This window comes from Chrysemys picta, chromosome 1 (genome assembly GCF_011386835.1).
Source record: "Chrysemys picta bellii isolate R12L10 chromosome 1, ASM1138683v2, whole genome shotgun sequence".
Lineage (NCBI taxonomy): Eukaryota > Metazoa > Chordata > Testudines > Emydidae > Chrysemys > Chrysemys picta.
In genome coordinates, this window is record NC_088791.1 from 256645552 (window position 1) to 256670003 (window position 24452).

The window sequence follows — 24452 nt, forward strand, 5'->3', positions numbered from 1 at the left end:
CACATGAACTGGGAATATATGTGCGTCATTAAGTTGATGATTTGTTGGCCAATATTTTGTTCAGGGAAGAGAGTGCCTAACTGATGGTCCATGCATACTAATTCCAAGGCTTCTCATCCAATGAGAAACTTCCCAATTAGACCGTGACATACTTTAAATTAAATTTAAATACACCAGATGAATTTGCAAAGCCTACTTAAGTTATTTTCTTAACTTTTATTAGAATGTCACCTTATCCATGCACTTCTCTTTCAATAAACCTCTCACCCAAGAATAGCCCTTGTTCCACAAACTGAATCTTGGAGCTGCTAAAATACTACCTGCCAACATTGTCAAAGCAAAATCTGTAGATTATAACTTTACATAAAATCATAAAAGATGCCAGTGCAGAAGGGTCAGGGGGAGAGATGCAGAAAGTAAAAGTGGAATTCATTGAAGGGGGAATGAGGCAAGGGGGCAGGGGGAGGCCGGAACTCAACTGAGAAGAGGGAATTAATTGGGAGAATTGTTTCTCCCCCTTCTGTGTCTGTCCTCCCAACCACCACCTTTTCACTCTCCAACTTCCTCCCCATCTCCTTGCTTTTCATAATCCAGCCATGTCTATCCCACCCTCCCCTTAATTTTAGGGAAGCACTTAGCTCTTCACCTTCTCCTCCCAAGTCTTAACATCCGGAGGACTAGGACGTCTAGATGCAGGGTCAGGGATGCTAGAACAGTTTGTATAGTGGGGGTGCTGAGAACCATTGAACCAAACTAAACCCTCTATATGATGGAAACCATTTCAAGCCAGGGGGTGTTACAGCACTCCTAGCATGCCTAGTTCTTGCACTTATGCGCAGGGCGAGCAGGAAACAACAGCTCCCCAACAGGATCTCACTTTAGAGAGCTGAGTACTGTTCTACATTCCCAAATGAGAGGGAAAGGGAACACTGACTGCTACACATTCTAAGACACCAGTTTATCTTAGTGCAAGCAGCAGCTCTGATTGACTGTCCTTCTCAAGAACAGCCAATCAAATGAGGATTTCCTGTAGTCCAGGAGGTTTCCCCATACACTTAAAGGAGAGTCAGAAAACCCATATCTTACATGAAAAGTCCACTGAGTTAATTAGCCTATATAACCCATAAAGTTCATCCATCTGCAAGTTTTTCATGTGATGCCAATACTATGGGACAGTTTGTCTTTAAAAAGAACCATTTCTAATTGAGTAACTACATACATACTTCATAATGATTTTTAGTGGCATTGCCTTCCAATTATTCATTGCACAATTTTACTTGATATGTACAAGTTTACAGTTTATAGGACAGTCTGAAATGTCTGTATGTACGGTATGCAAACCGCTGTCCTGTTTTGGGTTGGTATGCTGACATGATATATTATTTTTCCTCTTTGTGTGCAAACAGCATTCTGGTCCTGAAATTAAATGGGTAGATGGAGGCAAACCATTGTTAAAAATTTCTACACATCTAGTTTCTACTGTCTACACACAGGTAAGTTTAAAACCAAAAATTTTTTTTATGATTAATGTGTCTTTGTAGCATGAATACAATATATAAAGGAGATTTTCAAACACACAAAAGGCTGCCAACTCCCATTTTGTACCTCTGAAAATGTCCCCCACAGTTAATATATAAAACGTACTGTATGCTGCAGTGGATTTTAAAGTGATTATCCAGAATACAAAGCCTTTTGTCTAAGTCATCAGTTCACATTTGAGTCCAGTCCCATTTTTGACCTAAGTGAAAAGTGCCAGTCTCAATCCAATTCCAGTTGTTCACATGAAAACCATCAGTGTTAACTGACATGCTTGTTGGCAGTGTAAGTAGAGAGCTAAAGGTCATGAAGAGTGATCTCCCATCTGACAGCTAAAAGTGGTTCTTTCAGGTCAGCTTGAGATATAAAAGCGATGCTGTGTGAGAAAGCTGCACGGACAATACCTTTACTGTATTGATCTGAAGATAAATATGATTTTGATCTCAGCTACTAACTTGGCATCTTTGACAAATACTAAAAACATTTACTTAAAATTTAAAAACAAAACAAAACTGTAGTTACCTTTGCACTGCTGGATGTGGCTGTCTTCACATATACTTCTATCTGTAGATTACTATATTTTGGATTAGTATTTTGGGTTCTGTACTGATAGAATCAAATACAGGACTTAGACAATACATGCTTATTACTGTTAATCAGGGCAACTGTAGTAATTTTTTTCTTCCTGTCAATTATTTTTAAGGAAATATACATGCCATTTTGTGCAACAATTGTTCAGTAATGGATCCATTTAATGTGGTTGAAGTTTTTGCTGTTTGTTATGCACCTATTTTATATTGGCACTTGGAAGTGCTAACTGGAAATAAATATATAAAATATCAAAAGAGGAACAAAGCAACGTTATCTGCATTTTCATATATACATATATGCATTGCTTTGTTCCTCTTTTGATTATGGAAGTAAACTTCAGTTATTGCTGATTAACTTTGGTTCTCTTGTTTTTGGTAGGACCAGCACTTACACAACTTTTTTGAGTACTGTCAGAAAACGGAGTCTGGAGCCCAGGCCTTAGGAACTGATCTCGTAAAGTATCTTAAGGTACAAAACAGCAGTGATATAACAGATTTAATAAAATTGGGAAATCAGGGAGAGGAGTATGGTCCTATCAATTGAGGGGTGGGGCTGCAAATCAGGATGTGATAATGATGGAGTTTTGCTAAGTTTAGCCCCCAGTCACCTCAGCCACCTTCTCTCAAGATTGATATAGGTTGAACAAAAAAGTAAGGTTCCCACAGGAATGTTAATTTAGCCAAATTGGCCAGAATTTTAAAATAGATGCTGAAGGCCCGGCACCTAAATCTATTTATTTTCGTAAGTACATGCAGCTCTTGTTGACTTAATTGTGGGTACTTAGCCCCTCAGAAAATCAAGCCACTTTTTAAGAGGCTGAAATATGGATTTAGGGGCCAAACTTTATGCATCAGCATCTTGGCCAATGTGACTACATTAAGGTTAACAAAACATCAGCTTCAACATGTTGCCTCTGGAGACCAGAAAAATAGTATTGTGGTTAAGGCACAGGACTTGGAGTCCAGAGACCTAGGAGTATTCCTGGTTTTTCCATCAATTTTCTGTGTGACTTGTACAAGTCACCTTAGTCTCCTTGTGCTTCACAGAGGATGACTGTCTGCATCACAGAAATGTAGTAAGGCTAAATTAATGGATGTTTGTAAGGTATATATCATCTGTTACTTTACTCTCAAAGCTACAACTGAGATTAGGTCTTCATTGTGCCTGGGCACTGTGCATACACACAGTAAGACATTATCCCTGTTCTAAAGAATTTATAGTCCAAATAAGCAAGACTTCGAAAGGGTGGAAGAAAGGAAATAGTATTATGTACATTTTAAATATGTAGCTGAGACACACAGATGATGTGACTTGCCCAATGTCATGCAGAAAGTCTGGAAAAGCTGAGAATTGAAGCCAGCTCTTCTGTGTCAGAGTGTAGTGCATTAACCACAAAACCATCCTTCTTTCCTGAAATTATTTTTAAATCATCAAATGCCAAGTGCCAAATAAATACACAAGTATTATTCTATTTAATATATAGCGCTTTCAATTTTCAGTTTTAACCAGTAATCACCAATAAAACACTGTGATACAAAATAAATGAAAACAATGTTTATCCAGTCAGTAAACGCTGCCCGGGGGTGGGGGAACAGAGATAGTTTTTTGTATCTAAGGGCTTGTCTACGTGGAGCAGTAATGCGGACTACAGGGTGTGATTTCTGAATTCCAGTAACGTGTATGCATTAACTCAGTGATACTCAGAACGTGGCTCTTAAGCCGCAAGATGCTCTTTAATGTGTCTCCTGTGGTTCTTTGCAGCACGTTATTAAAACACTGTGTGATTTAATTATTAACCAATCTAAGTTATTAACCAGTCAGGATGCTTTTACCATGTTATTAACCAATTGTAATTGACAAAATAATACTTGTTCAGTCATTTTGCTGTGAAAATTATATATATTTCCCCGTCATACTGTTTAAATATGAATATATAACATAAATAGTAAATGAAACAATGAACTCACACTACTGTGGCTCTTTTGGGTAATGTTGATCGCTAATTTGGCTCCTGAACCACTGAGGTTCGAGTAACACTGCATTGACTGGTCCATGTAGACCCTGCTGGTGTGTACTAAAGGTTCTCTAGTGCACTTTATTATAGTTTATTGCACACAATGCAGCATGTGTGATTGCCTGCCCTATGGGCAGGTGGGGTATGTGTTCATTCAGTGCAAGGAGCTCCTGGCCTTCAGAGACCATGTATGGACTTTGGAGACCAGGGTGGCTGAATTGAAGAGCTAAGGGAGACAGAGAGGTACATAGATGAGACTTTCCGGGACACAGTAGAACGGTCCCATCCCCAGTCTGACAGCCTCTGTGCTGTTGAGGAAGATGAAAGCCTCAGATAAGGAGAACATCCAGCTGAGGGAAATGTGTGGTGGCCATCACGCCACAGCCCGCGGCTTCCCGCAGCTCCCATTGTCCAGGAATGGCGAATTGCGGCCACTGGGAGCTGCGGGGGGCCATGCCTGCAGGCGGTCAATGTAAACACGTATTGTGGTCTCCCAGGGGATTACCCTGATGGGCTGTGTGCTGAAGGTTGCCGACCCCTGCTCTGTGTCCTAGTAAGGAGGAGAGTATGGAAGATGAAATACAGGTAGGATCTGATGAGAAACAGTCAAATGAAAAACAGTCTTATTCAATTCCATCATGTAATGGGAGACAGCTAAAAAGTGACAAGCTTTTAAAGTGCTTATATACCAATGTTAGAAGTCTAAATAATAAGATGGGTGAACTAGAGTGCCTTGTATTAAATGAGGATATTGATATAATGGGCATCACAGAAACTTGGTGGAATGAGGATAATCAATGGGACACAGTAATACCAGGGTACAAAATATATTGGAAGGATAGAACAGATCGTGCTGGTGGCGGAGTGGCACTATATGTGAAAGAAAGCATAGAATCAAATGAAGTAAAAATCTTTAATGAACCAAACTGTACTATAGAATCTCTATGGATAGTAATTCCATGCTTGAATAATAAGAATATAGCAGTAGGGATAAATTACCGACCACCTGACCAGGATGGTGATAGTGACTGTGAAATGCTCAGGGAGATTAGAGAGACTATTAAAATAAAAAAACTCAATAATAATGGGGGATTTCAACTATTCCCATATTGACTGGGTACATATCACCTCAGGATGGAATGCAGAGATAAAGTTTCTTGACACCTTAAATGACCCTATATGGAAGCAAAAAATTATGAATGAGAAGTTCTAAAATCCTTTTATTTAACCAAATCTAAATTTTATGCCTACTATTCCTGACTATAACACTGTAATTTCCACAAAATTGAAACTTTCATATGTCAAAAAGTATTCTCCATCCCCTTTCATACAGTTGTCTTTCAGATAGCTAATTAGTACTGTACAGTGCAAAGGATTGAATCATAGAAACATACGGCTGGAAGAGACCTAAAGAGGTCATCTAATCCACCCCTTTGCACTCAGGCAAGATAAAGTATATCTACATCATCCCTGACAGGTGTTTGTCTAACCTGTTCTTTAAAACCTCTGACAGGGATTCCATAGCATCCCTAGGTAACCTGTTCTAGTTTTTAACTACCCTTATAGTTAAAATTTTTTTCCTAATATGCAACCTAAATCTCTCTTGCTGCAAATTAAGCCTATTACTTCTTTTCCGTAGAACAGGTGATTATCCTCTTTCTAAAACCCTTTTACATATTTGAAAACTGTTATGTCCCGCTCTTCTCTTTAGTCTAGAGAAGCCTTCAGTTCTCGACAATAAACTTGCCTAGTTCCTTCAACCTTTCCTTACTGGGCTCATTTTTTAAAACTCTTATCATTACTGTTGCTCTCTTCTGGACTCTTTCCAATTTGTTCTTGAGTGTGGTGTCCAAAACTGGACACAGTACTTCAGCTGAGGCTTCATCAGTGCTGATTAGAGTGGAACAATTAATCCCCCACCCCATGTCTTGTATACAACACTCCTGTTAATGCATCTCAGAATGACATTTACCTTTTTTGTAACAGCATCATACTGTTGAGTCATATTCAATTTGTGATCCACCATAACCCCCAGATCCTTTCTGTAGTATTGCTGCCTAACCAGATATTCTCCACTTTGTATTTGTGCATTTGATTTTTTCTTTAAGTGTAGTACTTTTCACTTGCCTTTATTGAAATTTATCTTACTGATTTTAAAACCAATTTTCCAATTTATCAAGATCATTTTGAATTCTAATCCTGTCCTCCGTAGTGCTTGCAACACTTCCTGTCTTGGTGTAATCTGCAAGCTTTATAAGCATACTTTCCACTCCATCATCCAAGTTGTGAATGGAAATATTTAATAGTACTGGACCCAGGAAAGACCACGGTGTAACTCCACTTGATATGTCCTCCCACTTTGATGGCAAACCGTTGTTAACTACTCTTTGAGTTCAGTCTTTTAATCAGTTTTGAATCCACTTTATAGTAATCTAATCTAGACCACATTTCCTTAGTTTGCTTATAAGATTGTCATGTGTGACTGTGTCAAAAGCCTTACTGTAGTCCAGTTATATCATTCCTACTGCTTCCCTCTTTTCCACTGGGCCAGTAATCCTATCAAAGAAGGAAATTAAGTTGGATCTATGTTTGCTATTACTTATCACCTTGTTCTCCAGATTTGAACAAATTGATTAATAATTTGTTCCAGTATCTTTCCAGGTATCGAAGTTAGGCTGACTGGTCTATAATTTCCCAGATCCTCCTTTTCCCCCTTTCTTGAAGGGGAAAGTTCTTTTTCTAAGTAGATTGTAGAGGAGTTTTGAAAATAACATTAAATGGCTTGATTACAAGGAAGTAATATTACTACTCTATTTCTTTCTCTTAGAGTCTTCATGCTATGGAGGGCCATGTGATGATAGCTTTCCTGCCTACAATTCTAAACCAATTGTTTAGAGTTCTCACTAGAACTACTCAAGAGGAAGTTACAGTCAATGTGACAAGGTAAAGAATTTAAGTGGTCCAGTGTGTTTAAATGATTAATGGTTTGTGCCTCAGATTTCTCCATGTGGTAGTAAGTTGCAGAAATGAACTGATCTGTAGTCAAAGTACACATTTTTATGACAGCAGAACATAATTTTTTTCTGCAGTTTTATGTTTGTTGTTGGTTTCTATCTTTTTTTAGGGTTATTATACATATTGTTGCACAGTGCCACGAAGAAGGATTGGATAGCTATTTGAGGTCATATGTCAAGGTATACAAAATAAAATATGTTTGCTTTTTTAAAAATAATCCCATTAAAAATAGTCAGTTGCATTTATTTAAATTGCACTTTACCTTCTGTTTCCTTTTTCCTGCAAGTATGCTTATAAAGCTGAGCCTTATATTGCTTCTGAATATAAGACTGTACATGAAGAACTGACCAAATCCATGACAACAATTCTTAAACCATCTGCTGACTTTCTTACAAGCAACAAGCTACTTAAGGTATTTGTTGAAAAACTTTTACTTTTTCCTTCTTGTTTCTAATAAAGCAGAGCCTAATCCTCAGAACTGAACTGTTAAGAAACAATGTCATCTCTTTCCTAGCAGATGTTGTAAATAGCTAATTGTATCCAGGTTGTCATTGGCTGTAAAAAGACTAATTTAGTTTTGGAAATTTTAGACTAGTTTTGCAGTTTTATATAATGCAATAATTTGGTTTTCTTTTCAGTATTCGTGGTTTTTCTTTGAAGTTCTGATAAAATCAATGGCTCAGCATTTGATAGAAAACGCTAAAATAAAGGTATGTAGACTTATATTTAGACCATTAAGAGCTTTTTATAGCACAGTCTCCCCCTTCATCAGTTTTTATTACATGTTTTTGCTGTATATAAGAACACTAACTAGAGTTAAATTAAATAGCTAAAAACTTTGTTAACCCAGAGTTAAGGATGTCTGGCAATAGTTTGTGCCCTTCCAGAACACTGAGTTCAGCAAAACTCAAACTTGTGAAAACCAGGAAATAGAGTTAAAGGTACACATCTGTGCAAACTTAACTTTGCCTCCCTGAAGCTGGTAAGAGCCACTGATGATTATTTGCATGCACTCCAGCTGCATTCACTGTGTTAGGTGTAGCTGTAGTGAATAGTAGAAAAATAGAGAGGCTTGGAAGAGTTGTAATTGTGATACGAGACAATCGAGGGGAACGTGTCTCTCTGGGATGTGTGTGAGGCCCTCTCCCTGACCCCTGTGTGTGTGATCAAAGGAAAGGTGCATGCTACTGTGAGAGATCCAGTATGCCTCATTTCAGCATTGGATTGTGTAGAAATTAGGTGGGAGATTAAACTCAGACCACACTAATAAGGTGTAAGTGAAAGTATAGTCTTAGGGCATGGCTACACTTGCAGATGTAGAGTGCTTTGAGTTAAACCAGCTTTCGTAGGGCACAGTAGGGAAAGCACTGCAATCTGTCCACACTGCAGCTTCAAGCGCAGTGACATGGACCAATTTGTGGCACTTACAGTGGCATTGGGAGTGGTGCATTATGGGCAGCTATCCCAGCATCCAAGTTACTGCAACGTGCTTTTAAAATGGGGGTGGAGTGTGACCGGGAGTGTGGTGTGTGTATGTGGGGGGAGAGAGAGTGGGTTTTAGGGGGCTGAGAGCATGTCAGCATGCTGTCTTGTAAGTTCAGAGAGCAGCAGACCTCCTGCTCCCCCCCCCCCGCCTCTCTCTCTCTCTTTCACACACAGCATACCACAGTAACGGCTTGCATGCTGGCTGTTAGAAACGGAGCTTCAAAAGGGCATTTCTGCATTCCTACAGGAGTTCAAAACAATAACAAGAGTGGCCACTTGACTTAAGGGGATTATGGGACGTTTCCAGAGGCCAATCAGAGCGCAGTAACGCAACACCTAGTTCATACTGATGCCCAGGCGTTGTAGCCAAAGTGCAGCAAACATTATTCCTTTCGCTGAGGTGGAGTACCAGCAGCGCTGTAGCAGCGGAGTCAGAGCGCTCTACGTGCCTTGTCAGTGTGGACGGGTAGTGAGCTAGTGCGCCCAGGGCTCCTTTATTGCGCTGTAACTCGCAAGTGTAGCCAGGCCCTGAGATGTCATTGTGTACATAAGGGTAAAGGTGGTGTAAAAGTGATTGAAGGACTTGTAAAATTTAGCAGATGTGTTCTTTCTGTGGAGTAGCCTCAGTGTAGAAGTGTAAGTAGTTCTTGTTCTGTACAGGGCAAAGGCAGAATATGAGTATGTGTTATAGGTGTGTTGGGGCATCAGTCAAAGAGGGCAGAGTTAGGGGTGTGTGGATGCATACCTTAACTCTGTATTTCCTAGTTTTCACAAGTTTTTCTGATCAATGTGTTCTGGAAGGGCACAAGCTATCGCCAGGCAAACTTAACTCTGGATTAACTAAGTTTTTTTGCCATTTAATTTTCTGGTTTTGTAAACAAAAATATAAATGCTTTTGGTAGGAGTTAGGCAGTTTTCAATTATCCTATAGATGTGCACTTCAGACACTGTTATGAACAGATAATGTTAATAATACCTAATTCTTACAAAGCACTTTTCATCAGTAGATCGCAAGGAGGGAAACCTCATTATCCCCCTTGTACACGGTGTGGCACAAAGAGGTGAAGTGACTTGGCCCAAGTCCTCTAGCGGGCTAGTGGCAAAGCCAGGAATAGAACCCAGGTTTTCCAAGACCTAGTCCACTGTTGTACCCGCTAGGTCACACATTTGCTGTATGAGTCCCAAGTGCTCCGTCTTCCCTCGTACAGTTTGTTGCAGTAGAATGGGGATAATGGATGTGCTTTGAAATGTTTGAAGTGTGTAGTTGCTACCGGTAATAACCTATTGAGAGAAATCTTAGACATGGTCTGTGTCCTGAGAGCTTGACAGTTGTATTACATAGTGGTTACAGTAAATTTAAGCTTGTGATTGATGACTGTTATGCCTCCCTCCTTCCCCCATTATTCCTCACAACATGTACTCTCCCAGCCACCCAGCTCACCCTCCCCTTCCGGTCCAATTAAGCAATTTATATTTTATAAGCCAGATGCACAACATGTGTGTGCGCGCACGCACACATACAAAATACACACAAAAAGGTAGAATCTGTGAACTTTGAAGAAAAGCTTTTGTTTTGGAAGGAAGGAGGGGGGCTGTATCTCAGGTACCTCTTACTCAAATTACCCTAAATTTGAATCACTAACTGTACCCTGTGGCCCCATAGTGACACAGTAACTATCAAGACAATCCAGGTACACATGTGGATGGTAGAACACTTAGAAGAATCGTTCTTTAAACAGAGAACATATTCTCAATCTTAACTTCAGCAGAGCTCTGCTATACTATTTATTAAATTAATCATCATCAAATGCTTAGCTACATGGGGGTCTGCAGCAAAAGATAATCCCTGCAAATATAGGAGATTCTGAGAGGTGTGAATATGATGGTCTCAGCTGAATGAGAACACCCCATGGAGATAAATACAGCCCAGAACAATAGCTCTGAGATGTGTGAACTCCTCCATTCATGTCAGTAGTTGTTCCCCTCCTCCTCCAACCTCCCCAGTCCAGTGCTGGATAGTCTGTGAGATCCATCAAGCATGCCGATTCTCAACTCCTTACCCCAGTGTCAGAAACGTATTTTTGGCTCATGATCCCAGTATGCATGTTCTCATCTCTCCACCCAGTGGGAAGGGCGTTCGCAGTTCCTGGCTCACATGAGGAGCAGGGAAAGGGCAAGCACCCCCAGGTCCCAGCTCACATGGTAGAATAGGGAGAGGGGCTCAGGTAACCCCAGAAGAGCAAGGGACACCACAGAACCTTTCACACAAGAGGGGGGATAGGGCGGGAGGAAGGTGGTCAGACCGCAGTAGATGGGCAGCACCCCACCTCCCAGCAAAATTCTTGGACACACAGTTGAAGGTAGGAAAATTTGCTCAGATCCCCCCGATCCTGGCGCACACACAGGAGAGGACAATGTCGGGCTGACAGGAGCCCCTACCCCTATTCACCTCCTGTCACTCATCCCCATGTCCCCCTTCCCAGTGTCCACCCTCTCCTCCCGCTTCACCAAGCTCCCATCCATTCCCATCAGCTGGCCATCTCCCACTCCTGGTCACCCATCCCTTAACCATAATCACCCCTCCCCTTGCTGCACCCCAGACTCTCTTAACCCTATTGTCACCTATTGTTAATCACCATTAATCACCCTCTCATCCCCGCAAGAATGTGCATGTGTACATTATTTTGTTTTTAAAATAGTTTCATTGGCTACTGAATATTCTGCTGTACTCAGATTATATTTCCCCCAAAGAGGAAACACCCTTTGACAGAAGCAGATTTGAGCAACATGCCTCCCTTTTTAAACTTCAGATTTCTGCCTCGTCTGGATGTTGCTCAGGTTCAGTGACTGTAACATTCCCTCTTGAGCTATTAGGGTCCTCTGAGTCATAGCAAGCTTTCAACCCCATTAACCATTGTCTCTGCACATGCACAGTGTAATCCATTTAGCATGTGAGCCTTAAAACTGCTTAGTGCCCGCCTAACAGGAAAAGCAAACTCTTTGGCTAATAACATTGTAATTTGATTTCCTCCAGAGGGCTAGTGGGTGGCATGCACTATGTTGGGGTACCTCTCGAGCATTTGAGACTCTGATGCAATGATCTGATCCCTAGTTTGATCTCTATCTGTGCACAAAAAAAGTTGCAAAAATATTTCAATCTTTAGAAAAGCTGTTTTTGTCCAAGGACTGTATCTTGGAAATCCCTTGATCAAATGGCTCCACAGTTGGATCAGTAACAGAACCCCACACCCTGATGAGGTATGCCAAATTTGAAGGCAATCCAAGTAACCGTGTGGATTTTATAGCACTTAAGAGTCAAGCTTTACACAGAAAGCTGGTCTTGTCCTTAATGACGGCAGAGCTGGCACTCCAGTACTGTAAGAAAAAATATAGAAGTAGGTATAAAGCAACAGAGGGTCCTGTGGCACAAGTGAGGCCTTGCATCTGAGGAAGTGAGGTTCTTACCCACGAAAGCTTATGCTCCCAATACTTCTGTTAGTCTTAAAGGTGCCACAGGACCCTCTGTTGATTTTTACAGATTCAGACTAACACGGCTACCCCTCTGATACCAGAAGTAGGTATGTGATATAGAGGAATGTTTTACTTTTGCTCATTGCTTTGTTGTAATAAAACTCTGAGGAAAGAGCAGTAGCATGAAGAAAAGAGAAACAAACCATAAGAAAAGAGGGAAAAATGACACACAGCAGAACATAGCACATCAAACAGAAAAGTATCATACAGAGCCAGAAGATTATCATAGCAATTATATCAGTCTAAACAGTCGTTTGGCCACTAGGCTCACCTGTACACATCACCATTCCTTATTATATTGTTGCATGTGTATACTATGATAGAGACCAGAGGCAAAACAGGCAGGATCAGGATCTTGTTATGCTAGACATTGCAAAAACACAGTCTGTCCCCTGAAGAGCCAATCTATTTATGTTATTAAAGGACTCCGAGAGAAAAGAACAATGCAAACAGATTTTTTTTTGCCTTTTTCCTGTCTCTTACATGCTATACACAGCTGCAATATCATTAAATTCACTGTACCAATTTTCTGTTCTGAAAGCTGTAGGTGTTTTAGCACTGGATATTTTGCTACCAGTGAGGCTTGTAAGAAGCCATGTTTTTGTGGCTCATTGAGATCTCTTGGTTGGTGTGCCCCAATATAAACAATTCTGGTTGAAACAAACAAGCTATGTCTACAGTAGCACTTTTGTCGGTAAAAACACACCCCTGACTGACATAAGTTTCACTGATAGAAGTGACGGGGTGGAAGCATTATGTCAAACATTATTTCTTATGCTCTTCCGCTAACATAGATACCGCTGCTCATTGGGGAGTGGTTTAATTATGCCGGCATGGGAGACCTTACAGCAGTGCAGCTGCAGCGGTACAGCTGTGCCACTGTAAGGTCTTTAGTATAGACATAACTTAATATTGAGGACTAAGGCTAATTCTTAAGAACATATCTTCTAAGTCGCTCAATAACATATGTAGGAGGGAGCCACGAGATCTCTACCACTTATTGATATCCTCACTGCCTACTTGAGATGTACTTTGAGATATACATTTTATACTTTGCTTAATATTGTTCCTCTATTGTATGATAAGTAAGAACCTTAAATGCTAGTTCTATTTATTTTAAGTACCTCTGGACTTTTTTTTTTTTTTTTTTAACCATGGCTTTCTTTGATTCAGTTCTGGCATATTGCCTAATTTTTCTTATGTTTTAACAAACATAGATTACATTGTGAAATTGGTAACATTGATTGATTTGTAGTATTCCCAAAATAGATATGTTTGAAGGCCAGACTTTTACTGCTATTTCTCATATGTCTTTAAAGTGTTATTGTGGATTAGAATAAGGATAGAATACCCTTTTCTGTTACATTATTGGTTTGCCTCCAAGTGGTGGGGTTGAAATATCCGACGATATTGAAATTTCCTCTAGCAAGGGATGAAATGTTAGTTTTACTGCTAGATAAAACCAGACTCTTTTGATACCCTCCAATAGTTGGTGATGTTTTCTGTGTATATCTATAACCTGTGGAATCTAAGCAGCAACAGAGGGAATGATATGGAAGGGAATGAGTTGTTTTTCTTTATGGATCCACATTGGGTGCCTTATGTACTATGTCTAGGACAATGTTCGTGGGAGACCTGTCTCAAGAGAATGTAATACATTGTGTCCTCAAGTATTGCTCTTGGAGGGATTCTGCGCTGATGCGGGGGTGCAGAATTCATATGACTTGCATTTTTCTGTGTCCTCACGCAGAAAAATGCAAAAAAAATCTGCCAGGGAACACGTGCCTCTGCCCAGGCAGCGGGTTTGTTCCAGCATGCCTGGAGCAACCTCCGAGATGGGGGAGGGGGACTGGGCATGCGTGCATGTCAGTGATTGTACGCCTGGGGGGATTCTGTGGGACTGTGCGCCTGCAGCAGAAAACGCACATCCCACCCCCACACACACACACAAATTTCCTGCTTTTGCCTGCGGAAAACGGCAGGGAAGCCTGGGGGGGGAGGGCATGAGTGCAGTTTGGGGGGAGGATTGCCCCCCAAACAGAGGCGAGGCATTGGGCGGGGCACACAGGGTTAGGTGCCACTGCCCCCTCCCTCCTCATTTCTGCAAACGCAGAGCTGCCCAGCTCGGAGGCTGCCTCTCATCTTGGGCTCTGCTGACTCTCTCAGCCCTTGCACTGTGTCAGGGTCAGGTGCAGCCTCACTGCCGAGTCTCTGTACTGGGGGAGGTGGGGACTTCAGGATGATCTCCCACCTCAATGCAGCCAGTGGCGTCTGCCCCACTGCCATGCTACAGCCACATTTATTTATTGGCAAATAAAATTTGCAGAATTTTAAAATATTGTGTGCATAATTTTTAATTTGTTGGTGCATAATTCCCTCAGGAGTAGGGTGTGTATATATATCCCATGCTGGCCTAGCAACCGGGGGTTAATGCAGGTACTGCTGGCCAGTGTTGATTGGCAGCCTCACAACAGCTGGGAGAATAAAAGAGCTGGGAAACAGGGTTGTTGCCAGAGGAGCAAGCAGGCTGGACAAGGGAACTCCTGCCAGCTGCTCAGAGACAGCACCTTGAGAAGGGCTGACTGGATCAACAGGCTGAAAAGCCTACAGAAACCAGAGTAGGTAGGAAGTTGCTCAGGGCACGGCTGGAGTTGTTGAGTCCTGATTCTGCCTCTCTAGTTTAAGGGCCCTGAGCTGGAACCCACTGGAGTGGGCAGGCCTGGGTTCCCCCGCAAACAACCTGAGAAACTTAAGAATGGAGGAGGATTTTCAGACCCCCTGGGCACGAGGAACTGACCGACAGCTCCGCCAGACTGAGCGAACTCAGGTGCAATGCTCTGCCTAGCTAGAGGGGGCGCTGTTACACCAACATGCCAGCCCATGCATTGTAATAGGAAACTGGAATCTGTTTGTTTGTCAGAAGGTATGCTCTCTTTACAGACAATCAGATTTTCCTCTCCTGTCTTCCTGAAGAAATTTGTGAATTTGAAGGGTCCAGGTTTTTTAAAGTAATAAGCATAAACAAAGAAGGGAAGGGAACTGACTACTTAAAGGGGGCATGATGAAAACATACTTTTAAAATTAATTCTAGTCTTCTGCCAAGAGTAACATAAAACAGGAGGTCTGAGTACTGAAGACACCTTTAAATAGTTGGAACCAGCTAGAAGGTCCTTCCAAGAACAGGGAGGTCAGAGATACAGGCAGAGTAAGCCAACCATGTGATGTTTTGTTTAATAGTTCTTACATTGTCAAACCTTTTTTAGCTTGAAAATTGTCCTTGGATTGCTAGCTCTTTGGGTAAGGATTTGACTGGCATGTTACTGTATCTGGCACAGTGAGACCCCCTACCTTGATTGTAGTTTCTGGGTACTACTGTAATATAAATATATAATAATACTTACACTTTTAAAAAAAAGTTCGGAGTGGAAAATCTATTTTTCTAGTTTCTAATAATGGCCACTTGTTTTTCCTGACAATTCATGAACTCAGTTTGCTATTGAAAGGTTTGTGCTGTCCAGACTCACTCTGTAGCAATCCCAATTTCCTTCTGATTAATTAACGTTTTGTTATTGTTTGAAATAGTCTCTTTAAAAACAGACAGACAAACAGCCTTAATATAGATAGTTCAGTATCGTGTATATTCGGCAGCACAATAGAAACAAATTCTCTAGCAATTCTGTGATATTAATTTACTATATATCCATGAAATTCCTTTCATTACAATGCCTCCCATAATAAAACACACCAGACTATGGTTTGTAGCTGAATAAATACTCCTTAATAAACAATAGAGCTGATTATTTTCTGCTATGATTTATTTTTTGATTTTTTTGCTGTGTTCTCCAGATGGTCTTGGTCCATGGGCTTCTGTAGTTACAAAGTTGCCTGGGCAGTCCAACTCAAATTTTCTTGTCCTCACTTGAGAGTGCCAGGGAAGAGGGGAGCTTGTAGTCTGCTTCAGCAATTGGCCTTCTCAGCCCCCCAGGCCTCTGCTACTGCTCTGTTTTGTAGGCAGCCTACCAGTCCAAGGAGCACTTTTGGTTTTCCCTGATCTCTGGCTGCTAATTAGACTTAAGCTCTGGTCCTCCAACCATCACTCCTGCTGAATTCTGTAGAATAGTGAAGGAAGTGTGCACTGTAACTCAGCTGTTTTCTCCTTGTGAGGAAAACAAGATGCAAGGTGTCTGGCTGCAGCAAAATAATGAATTCTCCAGTAAAAATGCTGAATGCTGTAGTGTCTTGGAAAAATGCTAAATTCCGTGACCCCACAATCCCAAGTCCATAGAGCCCTGAGAGGGATGACTGAGGCAGTTTGCACCTTTCAGAGCCATTGTTTCAGGCTCTTTGCAGACTCACACAGGCATCAGTTTGCACTCTGTTCACATCTTAAGATGAAAGCTGAGATTCTGGAGTACAATTCTTCAGCAAGGAGTGAATTTTGTAGCAAGTTCTTCAGTCACAGAATACACAGGGTCCTGACAATAATTAGCTGCTGCCCAAGTACAGTACAATACATGTAATTTGATAATATTTTTATACAAACACTTTGTGTATGTAATCTATAAATTACAGAAAACTAAAGTATAATGTCATATGGTTATATTCAAGCAGCTAGTGATAAGACCAATGACAGAGGAAGACAGAAATTAAGATTTAGCATCAATGATTTAGATAATGGCATAGAGAATACACTTATAAAGTTTGCAGTTGATAGCAAGCTTTGAGTAGGGGGTGGAATTGAAGTGCTTTGGAGGATAGGATTCAAATTCAAAATGATCTGGACAAGCTGAAGAAATGGTCTGAAGTAAACAGGACGAAATTCAAGAAGGACAAATGCAAAATACTCCAATTCGGAAGGAACAATCAGTTGCACGCATACAAAATGGGAAATGACTAGGAAGGAGTACTGCAGAAAGGGAGTCATAGTGTATCAAAAACTGAATATGAGTTAACAGTGTAACACTGGGGGTCATACTGGATCACAAGCTAAATATATGTCAGTAGTGTAACACCGTTGCAAAAAAAGCAAACATAATTCTGGGATGCAGGCCCGCTGACAGCAATTCCAGGCCCCAGGGCGGAACAGTCAATGGGCATGCACAAGCTGCGCCCACATGGACATGGACTGCCTGACATTTGGGCTGTGCTGTGCCTGCGCTGGCTGGTACCCAGCGACCTGCTAGCTGCGCTTCCACATGCTCACCCGGTAGGGTTGCCAACTGTCTAATCATGCAAACCCGAAGACTCTTGCCCCGCCCCCTGCCCTGTCCCTTTCCTGAGACCACTCCTCACCCTGCTCCTTTGAGGCCCTGTCCCCTGCTCACTCTATTCCCCCCCACCCTCGCTCACTTTTACCCAGGCTGGGGCAGGAGGTTGGGGTGCAGGAAGGGTTGCAGGGTGCAGGCTCGGGAGGGAGTTTGGTTGCAGGCGGGGGTGCAGGGTGCATGCTCTGGGAGGGAGTTTGGGAGCGGGTGCGGGGTTGGAATCTGGGAGGGAAGGAGAGATGCATGCTCTGGGAGAGAGTTTGGGTGTGGGAGTGGGTGAGGGGTGCAGGCTCTAGGAGCGAGTTTGGGTGCGGGATGCAGGCTCTAGGCTGGGGCAGGGGGTTGGGGTGCAGGAGGGGTCAGGCAGTTGGCGCTTACCTCGGGCGGCTCCCGAAAGTGATTGGCACATCCCTCTAACAGTGGATCCTAGGTGGGAGGCCCAAGGGGTCTCTGTGCGCCGCTGCCCGCAGGCACTGCCCCCACAGCTCTCATTGGCCACAGTTCCCGGTCAATGGGAGCTGTGGAGACCCCCAATCCCTGGGGCCTCAGGGACGTGCTAGCTGCTTCTAGGAGTGGTGCGGAGCGAAGGCGGGCAGGAAGCCTGCCTTAGCCCTGCTGCGCTGCTGCTGGCAGTGGTGGCCAGGGCCCCCCGGGCCATTTTAAATCGCCCGGGTCCCTGGGCAATTGCTCTCTTTGCAGCCCCTACACCCCCCCACCTGGATGCATTAGCAGGCGTGTTGTAAGCAAGACACATGAAGTAATTCTTCCACTGTACTCTGTGCTGGTTAGGCTTCAGCTCGAGTCTTGTGTCCAGTTCTGGGTGCCGCATTTCAGGAAAGGTGGACAATTTGGAGAAAGTACAGAGAAGAGCAACAAAAATGAATAAAGGTCTAGAAATCATTACCTATGAGGGAAGATGGAAAAAATTGGGTTTGTTTAGCCTGGAGAAGACTGAGAGGGAACATAATAGTTTTCAAGTACTTAAAAGGTTGTGACACGGAAAAGGGAGAAAAATTGTTCTCCTTAACCTCTGAGGACAGGACAAGAAGAAATGGACTTAAATTGCAGAAAGGGAGGTTTAGGTTGGACATTAGGAAAAACTTCCTAACTGTCAAATTGGTTAAGTACTGGAATAAATTGCCCAGGGAGATGGTGGAATCTCCATCATTGGAGACTTTTAAGAGCAGGTTGGACAAACACTTGTCAGAGATGATCTAGATAATACTTATTCCTGCCTTGAGTGCAGGGGACTGGACTAGATGATCTCTTGAGGTCCCTTCTAGTCCTAAGATTCTGTGATTCTAAAATGCTAAGACAACAGAGAAAGGATCTGTGTTTAAGAGTAAATGTTCAAAGAGATGAAAATCTGGGTTGTGGACTGATACAAGAAGGCCATTTCACTGTATAAATCCATGGTATGTCCACACCTTGAATACTGCGTGCAGTTCTGGTCGTCCCATCTCAAAAAAGATAGATTAGAAGTGGAAAAGGTACAGAGAAGGGCAACAAAAATGATTAGGGGTTTAGAGCAACTTTGATCTGAGGAGAGATTGAAAAGACTGGAACTATTCAGAGATGTCTAAGGGGGGATATAATAGAGGTCTATAAAATAATGAAAGGTGTGGAGAAAGTGAATAAGGACATATTTACTCCTTCACATGACGCAAGAACCAGGGTTCACTCGATTAAAATTAATAGGCAGGTTTAAAACAACCATCCGGCAGTACTACTTCACACAATGCAGTCAACCTGTAGAACTCATTGCTAGGGGATGTTGTGAAGGCCAAAAGTATAACTGGGTTCAAAGAAAAACTAGATATGTTGGTGGAGAATAGGTCCATTAATGGCTATTAGCCAAGATGGTCAGGGACGCAACCCCATGCTCTGGGTGTTCCTAAGCATCTGACTGCCAGAAGCTGAGACTGGTTAATTGTCCTTTTCTGTTCATCAACTCTGAAGCATATGGCACTGGCCATTGTTGGAAAACAGGATATTGGACTGGATGAACCATTGGTCTGACTCAGTATGGCCATTCTTGTGTTCTTATGTTCTCATGCTTTGTCATCTTAAAAGAAAATTTCTTTCCACATTGGATTCTAAATAATTCTGCAGATAGAAACTAGAGCTGGTTAAAATCCTTCTTTCAAAACTTTTCTCAACCAAAATTGGCTTTTTTCATAGTCCAGAAAAGTTTGCAAAAAGCTTCTGAATTTTTCATAACTTTCATTTTTTCATCAAAACTAGAGTATTTCATCATTTTAATTTTAGCTGTTGTTTTCTCTTTTTTCTCGTTTCCTAAATGAACTTGAGAAATGGCTTTACCTATAGCAAATCATTGTCTGCCATATGCAAGGTTACTTCGGAAATTTAAAATTCTAAACGTGTATTTTAAATTATTCTTCCAGTTGTTACGAAACCAGAGATTTCCTGCTGCTTTTCACCATGCGGTAGAAACATTTGTTAATATGCTAATGCCACACATCACTCAGAAGTACAGAGACAATCCAGAGGCTTCAAAAAATGCAAATCATAGTCTTGCTGTCTTTATAAAGGTAGGTACCCACAATAATATAGGCTCTAGGCTTATTATTTTCAGTAATTTTATTTTTCTTGGATTTTCGCTTAGCAAGGTCTCACACAGTAGCATATATGGGATAAGGCATTGTAATGGGGCATGGCTCTTCTCCCGCCTTCTTCCTCTCAGAAACTGCATGGACTCCAGTGGATGTGCCTTCACCGAACCCTTTTATTTTAAGGTCTATCCACCATTTCCACAACAATCCCCATGCAACCATCTATTTACAGCACTAGTGTGCCATTTCCCCAGAACCTGAGGGGAGGGAACAGAGGTCTCCCTCCCCTGAGGCCTCCATGTAACTGAGTTCAACTAGTGCTAGTCCCCTCTCTCTCCACTTGGTACTTCCTTCCTGCCTCTTTATCATTTTTGGACGAATGGGCTAATTGGCTTCTTATTCCATCCAACTGGCCAGCCTGATTGTCTATTTACCCCCCCCCCACCCCTCAGTCAACTTTCTCAAGAGGGACTAATTAACATCTAAGTGATCAGAGTGCAGGCTCTGTTCACCCTGCACCAGAGGTGCAAGTAAGCCAGTCTGCCCCGGTACGGTGTACCGGCAAGAGCCGGTGCGTGGTACTGGGGCGGACCGGCTTCCCCAGGTGGCAATTTAAAGGGCCTGGGGCTCCCAGCAGCGGCTGGAGCCCCAGGCCCTTTAAATAGCCACCCAAGCCCTGCTGCTGGAGCCCTGGGCTAGTGGTGGCGGGGCTCCAGGGTCTATTTAAAGGACTTGGGGTGGGTAGCAGCAGCCGGAGCCCCGGGCCCTTTAAAGGGCCCCCCAGAGCCCTGCTGTTGGAGCCCCGGGGGTTGCGGAGGGGGAAGCTGTGGACCCCTGGGGCTCCGTAGGCAATTTAAAGGGCCCGGGGCTCCGCTGCGGTAGCGGCGGCTGGCAGCCCCTGGCCCATTAAATCGCCGATGGAGCCCTCAGCTGCCACTGCTACCCTTGGGCTCCAGCAACGGAGCTTGGGTGGCGATTTAAAGAGCCCGGGGCTCCCACTGCCACTACCCTCTGGGGCCCTTTAAATCGCCACCTGAGCCCCGCTGCAGGAGCCCCATGGTAGCGACAGCGGGGCTCCGGCAGTGATTTAAAGGGCCAGGGGCTTCCGGCTGCCGCAGAGCCCCCAGCCCTTTAAAGCTCCACCACAGGCTGGCATCCGGGAGCCCCCAGGGCTCTGGCGATGATTTAAAGTGCCCCCAAACCCCAGGACTCCCAGCCGCCTCTGCAGCTGGTAGCTCCGGAGGTGATTTAAAGGGCCTGGGGCTCCGCGCTTCAGCCGGAGCCCCGGGCCCTTTAAATCTGGATTTAAAAGGCCTGGGGATTTAAAGGCCCCACCTCTTTCAGTAGAGTCCATGCCTCTTCCAGTTAAGGCCCCGCCCACCTGTTCAGGACTCCGGAGCACTGGTAAGTCCTTTAAGTTACTTTCACCCCTGCCCCGCACTCTGTCACAGGCATTTTAAGCATGCTTTTGTATGTGCAAATAGAGATGTATAAAAGAACAGGTTAAGTATTCATTGCAATTAGAAATAAGATTGTCTAAGCAAAACAGTGTATAGAGTATATTATAAAAAATGTAGGTTTTAGTTTTGTGCTAGCAGTTGCATACTTCCTTGCTTATTATGATTTTTATTCCTTCATGGTTGTGCCATCCAATTATTTCCCCAGTCCTACAAAGATTTAAGCATAAGCTTAACTTTATGCACTGTGAGTAATGTGCCTGCATTTGCACTATGTAGTGAGGATCCCAATAGCTCTTTTTCTTTTAGTTAGTGAGTAAGCTCTAACAAAAAACAAAACAAAACAGACAGACAAATCTAATGATGCTGAGGTCAATATCGTGTTTATTTGAAAAGAGCCTTTGTTCTCTTCAGAATCCCTTTCTTATTCACAATTTACTTCAATTTGGGGTTATTTCAATAAGAACAGCGTTCCATTTATTTTATGGGACTATGCATCAATGGTGTAACTAAGATTTGTTACCTTAAAACTATGAGCACAAAAAAAGTGTGGATGAGCTTCCATAAAGCTCTATACACCTACCCTTTTATCTGGTTAGATTGTTTGTCCTTAGCTGCATGTGATTCACTTGTATGTGATTCAAAAGGCCTTTCTCCCTCGGTGTTATTTGAATCCTAACTTGTTTAAGTATGGTTTTACTATATTCAAAAACTTCCATTGTGTCTATTTTATCATTGTTTTGTTATGTGTTTGGTCACAATTGGTTGGAATCTCATTTGTGGTCTCTCTCTCTCTCTTTTTTTTTTTTAACTTCGGAAAAGGAAATTTTAAATGTTTTTGAATCCTTTTCAAAGGGTCTTCAACATCAGACATAACCTCAGGTTTGGTTTGGAGGAGGTGGAGAACTGATAGAGTCCCTCATATACTACCAAATAAGTACACAGAGATTTTATATAATTTATTTAATTTACCTGCCTACATTTCAGGTGCCCAGTTGCACACCTAATGATGTTGAATATGCACGTGCATGACTAAACAAATTATCATATTCCAAACCCTGCCTGCTTATTTTCATGCTCTCATTTAGATGAATTATAGTTCTGTCACTCCCATTTCTCTTGTTGAAAATCTTAACGTGTATGTTAGCACAGTTGGTGTGCCCAGTTAGGCATATTAATGTCAGTTTTAGGGATGCAACACCAAATAATCTCTTTGAAAATTTGGTGTTTTGCATTCTGTTAATAGCTTTACTGTTAATGGTGATGCTATATTAACCCAGGATCATCTAAATTATGTAATATTTAGCTATGTAGCAGTTACAGTCCCCAGTCAAGATTGGGCCCCATTCTAGGTACTACACAAACATACATGAAGACATTGGACCCTATCCATAGAGCTTATGATTCATTACTGTCAAAAAAAAAAAAAAGATTATTTTGTTCATTTAAGCAACAATTTTACACATTTTAGTGTGAAAAGGGTAATTCTTTAATTAAAAGCTTTTCCTAACTCTACTGTGTGGGCAACATTTCAATATTTGGACTGATTGTGATTTTCCTTTTTTGAGCATCAACGGTTGCTCTATAAAATAGAAGCCAAGTTAGATTTCTATGTCAAATTTTCCTTTTAAAATGAAGTACCTTTGTACTGTACAATGCTTGCTTTTAATAGCATTTATAATCAAACTTAAATTATAAGTTAAAATATTCTTGGAAGATAAACTTTTAAAACATGGATACCTAATTTACTGAACACTGCATCTGTAATTGCTTTAGAATGGTTTATATTTTATCTTTTTCAGAGATGTTTCACCTTTATGGATAGGGGTTTCGTGTTCAAGCAAATCAATAACTACATCAGCTGCTTTGCTCCAGGGGATCCAAAGGTACTCCACTCCTTTAATAACTTAAAAATGTGTTTCTCTTTTTGGTACACCTATGTAACAAATTGTGTTGAGATCCCAGAATGTTCTTCAGTTACAGTCAGGCATATTTTCAGACTAGTCTCCCATTCCTGTGCAGTCGGTGTGTTACTTTTTGCCTTCAAGACACCTTTGGTATTTTTGCCTCTCAGAATAGTGGGACTGGCTAAAGAGGAAGTGTGTGACTGGTACAATTCTTTAGCATCCCTAGCTGGAAAATGGATGAAACAACATCAATGAGCACTTTATGCAAGACCACGAAAGTCTCAAGGAACAAATTCACAATAATTGAAAGCAAACCTTCTGATATCTAAAATGTTCCTACAAATCTACGACCCTTCTAATTGCATGTGCCATGCCATCAAGGCACTCACTTTTTTTTAAGAGGTGCATATGATCTCTGCCAGGATCTCAAACAACTCTCAAATCTTGCGTGCCACACTACATAGACTGGATAAAAGTAAGAAATGTAACACAGAATTAGACCTGGCTTTCAAATGCTGTATTGTGCTAAAGAGTTCTCCTGGGTCTGCATGGCATGACACATATAGTCCCTAGGATTGTAGATTTGTAAAGGAGAGAGAAATCACTAGTGTTAAGAAATCTGTTTCCTTTTTAGCTATGCTACCAGAAAATCACTAAATTATTAAATTGTGTAATTTACATCTGAAATATTTTTGCAGACCCTTTTTGAATTCAAATTTGAATTTCTTCGGGTGGTGTGTAACCATGAACACTACATCCCTTTGAATCTACCTATGCCATTTGGAAAAGGCAGAATTCAGAGATATCAAGGTAAATCCACATTTTTAACTATATATAAATGTTAAAATTTTAAAAAGGACAGGTCAGAATTCATAGCAGTCGTGGAAGAAGTCAAGGTGGCAAGAACCGTCTTGCAGGCTGCCCTGCATGTGGCGGACTCGCCTATTCGTACCACATCCTCTGCCACTGGCATGAGAAAGTCATCATGGCTACAAGCGTTGGGCCTCCCCCCAGAGGTCCAGCAGACCATCCAGGACTTGCCCTTTGAGGGCCCAGGACTGTTTTCGGAGCAGACTGAC

General features: G+C 42.1%; 1 protein-coding gene across 20 annotated transcripts in view; it reads left to right on the forward strand.

Moving 5' to 3' along the window:
* The window catches only part of DOCK9 (dedicator of cytokinesis 9), a 319065-nt gene that overhangs the window by 183030 nt on the left and 111583 nt on the right, over positions 1-24452 (forward strand). For all 20 annotated transcript variants that reach the window (XR_010600573.1, XM_065592481.1, XM_065592546.1 and 17 more), the window contains exons 22-30: positions 1407-1493; positions 2506-2595; positions 6969-7084; positions 7266-7335; positions 7443-7568; positions 7795-7866; positions 19842-19988; positions 23269-23352; positions 24072-24183. Coding sequence is in view for 19 of the 20 variants with exons in the window: in XM_065592481.1 (XP_065448553.1) it covers positions 1407-1493; positions 2506-2595; positions 6969-7084; positions 7266-7335; positions 7443-7568; positions 7795-7866; positions 19842-19988; positions 23269-23352; positions 24072-24183 (904 nt within the window). In the remaining variant the exon portion in view is untranslated. The remainder of the gene's footprint in view (positions 1-1406; positions 1494-2505; positions 2596-6968; positions 7085-7265; positions 7336-7442; positions 7569-7794; positions 7867-19841; positions 19989-23268; positions 23353-24071; positions 24184-24452) is intronic.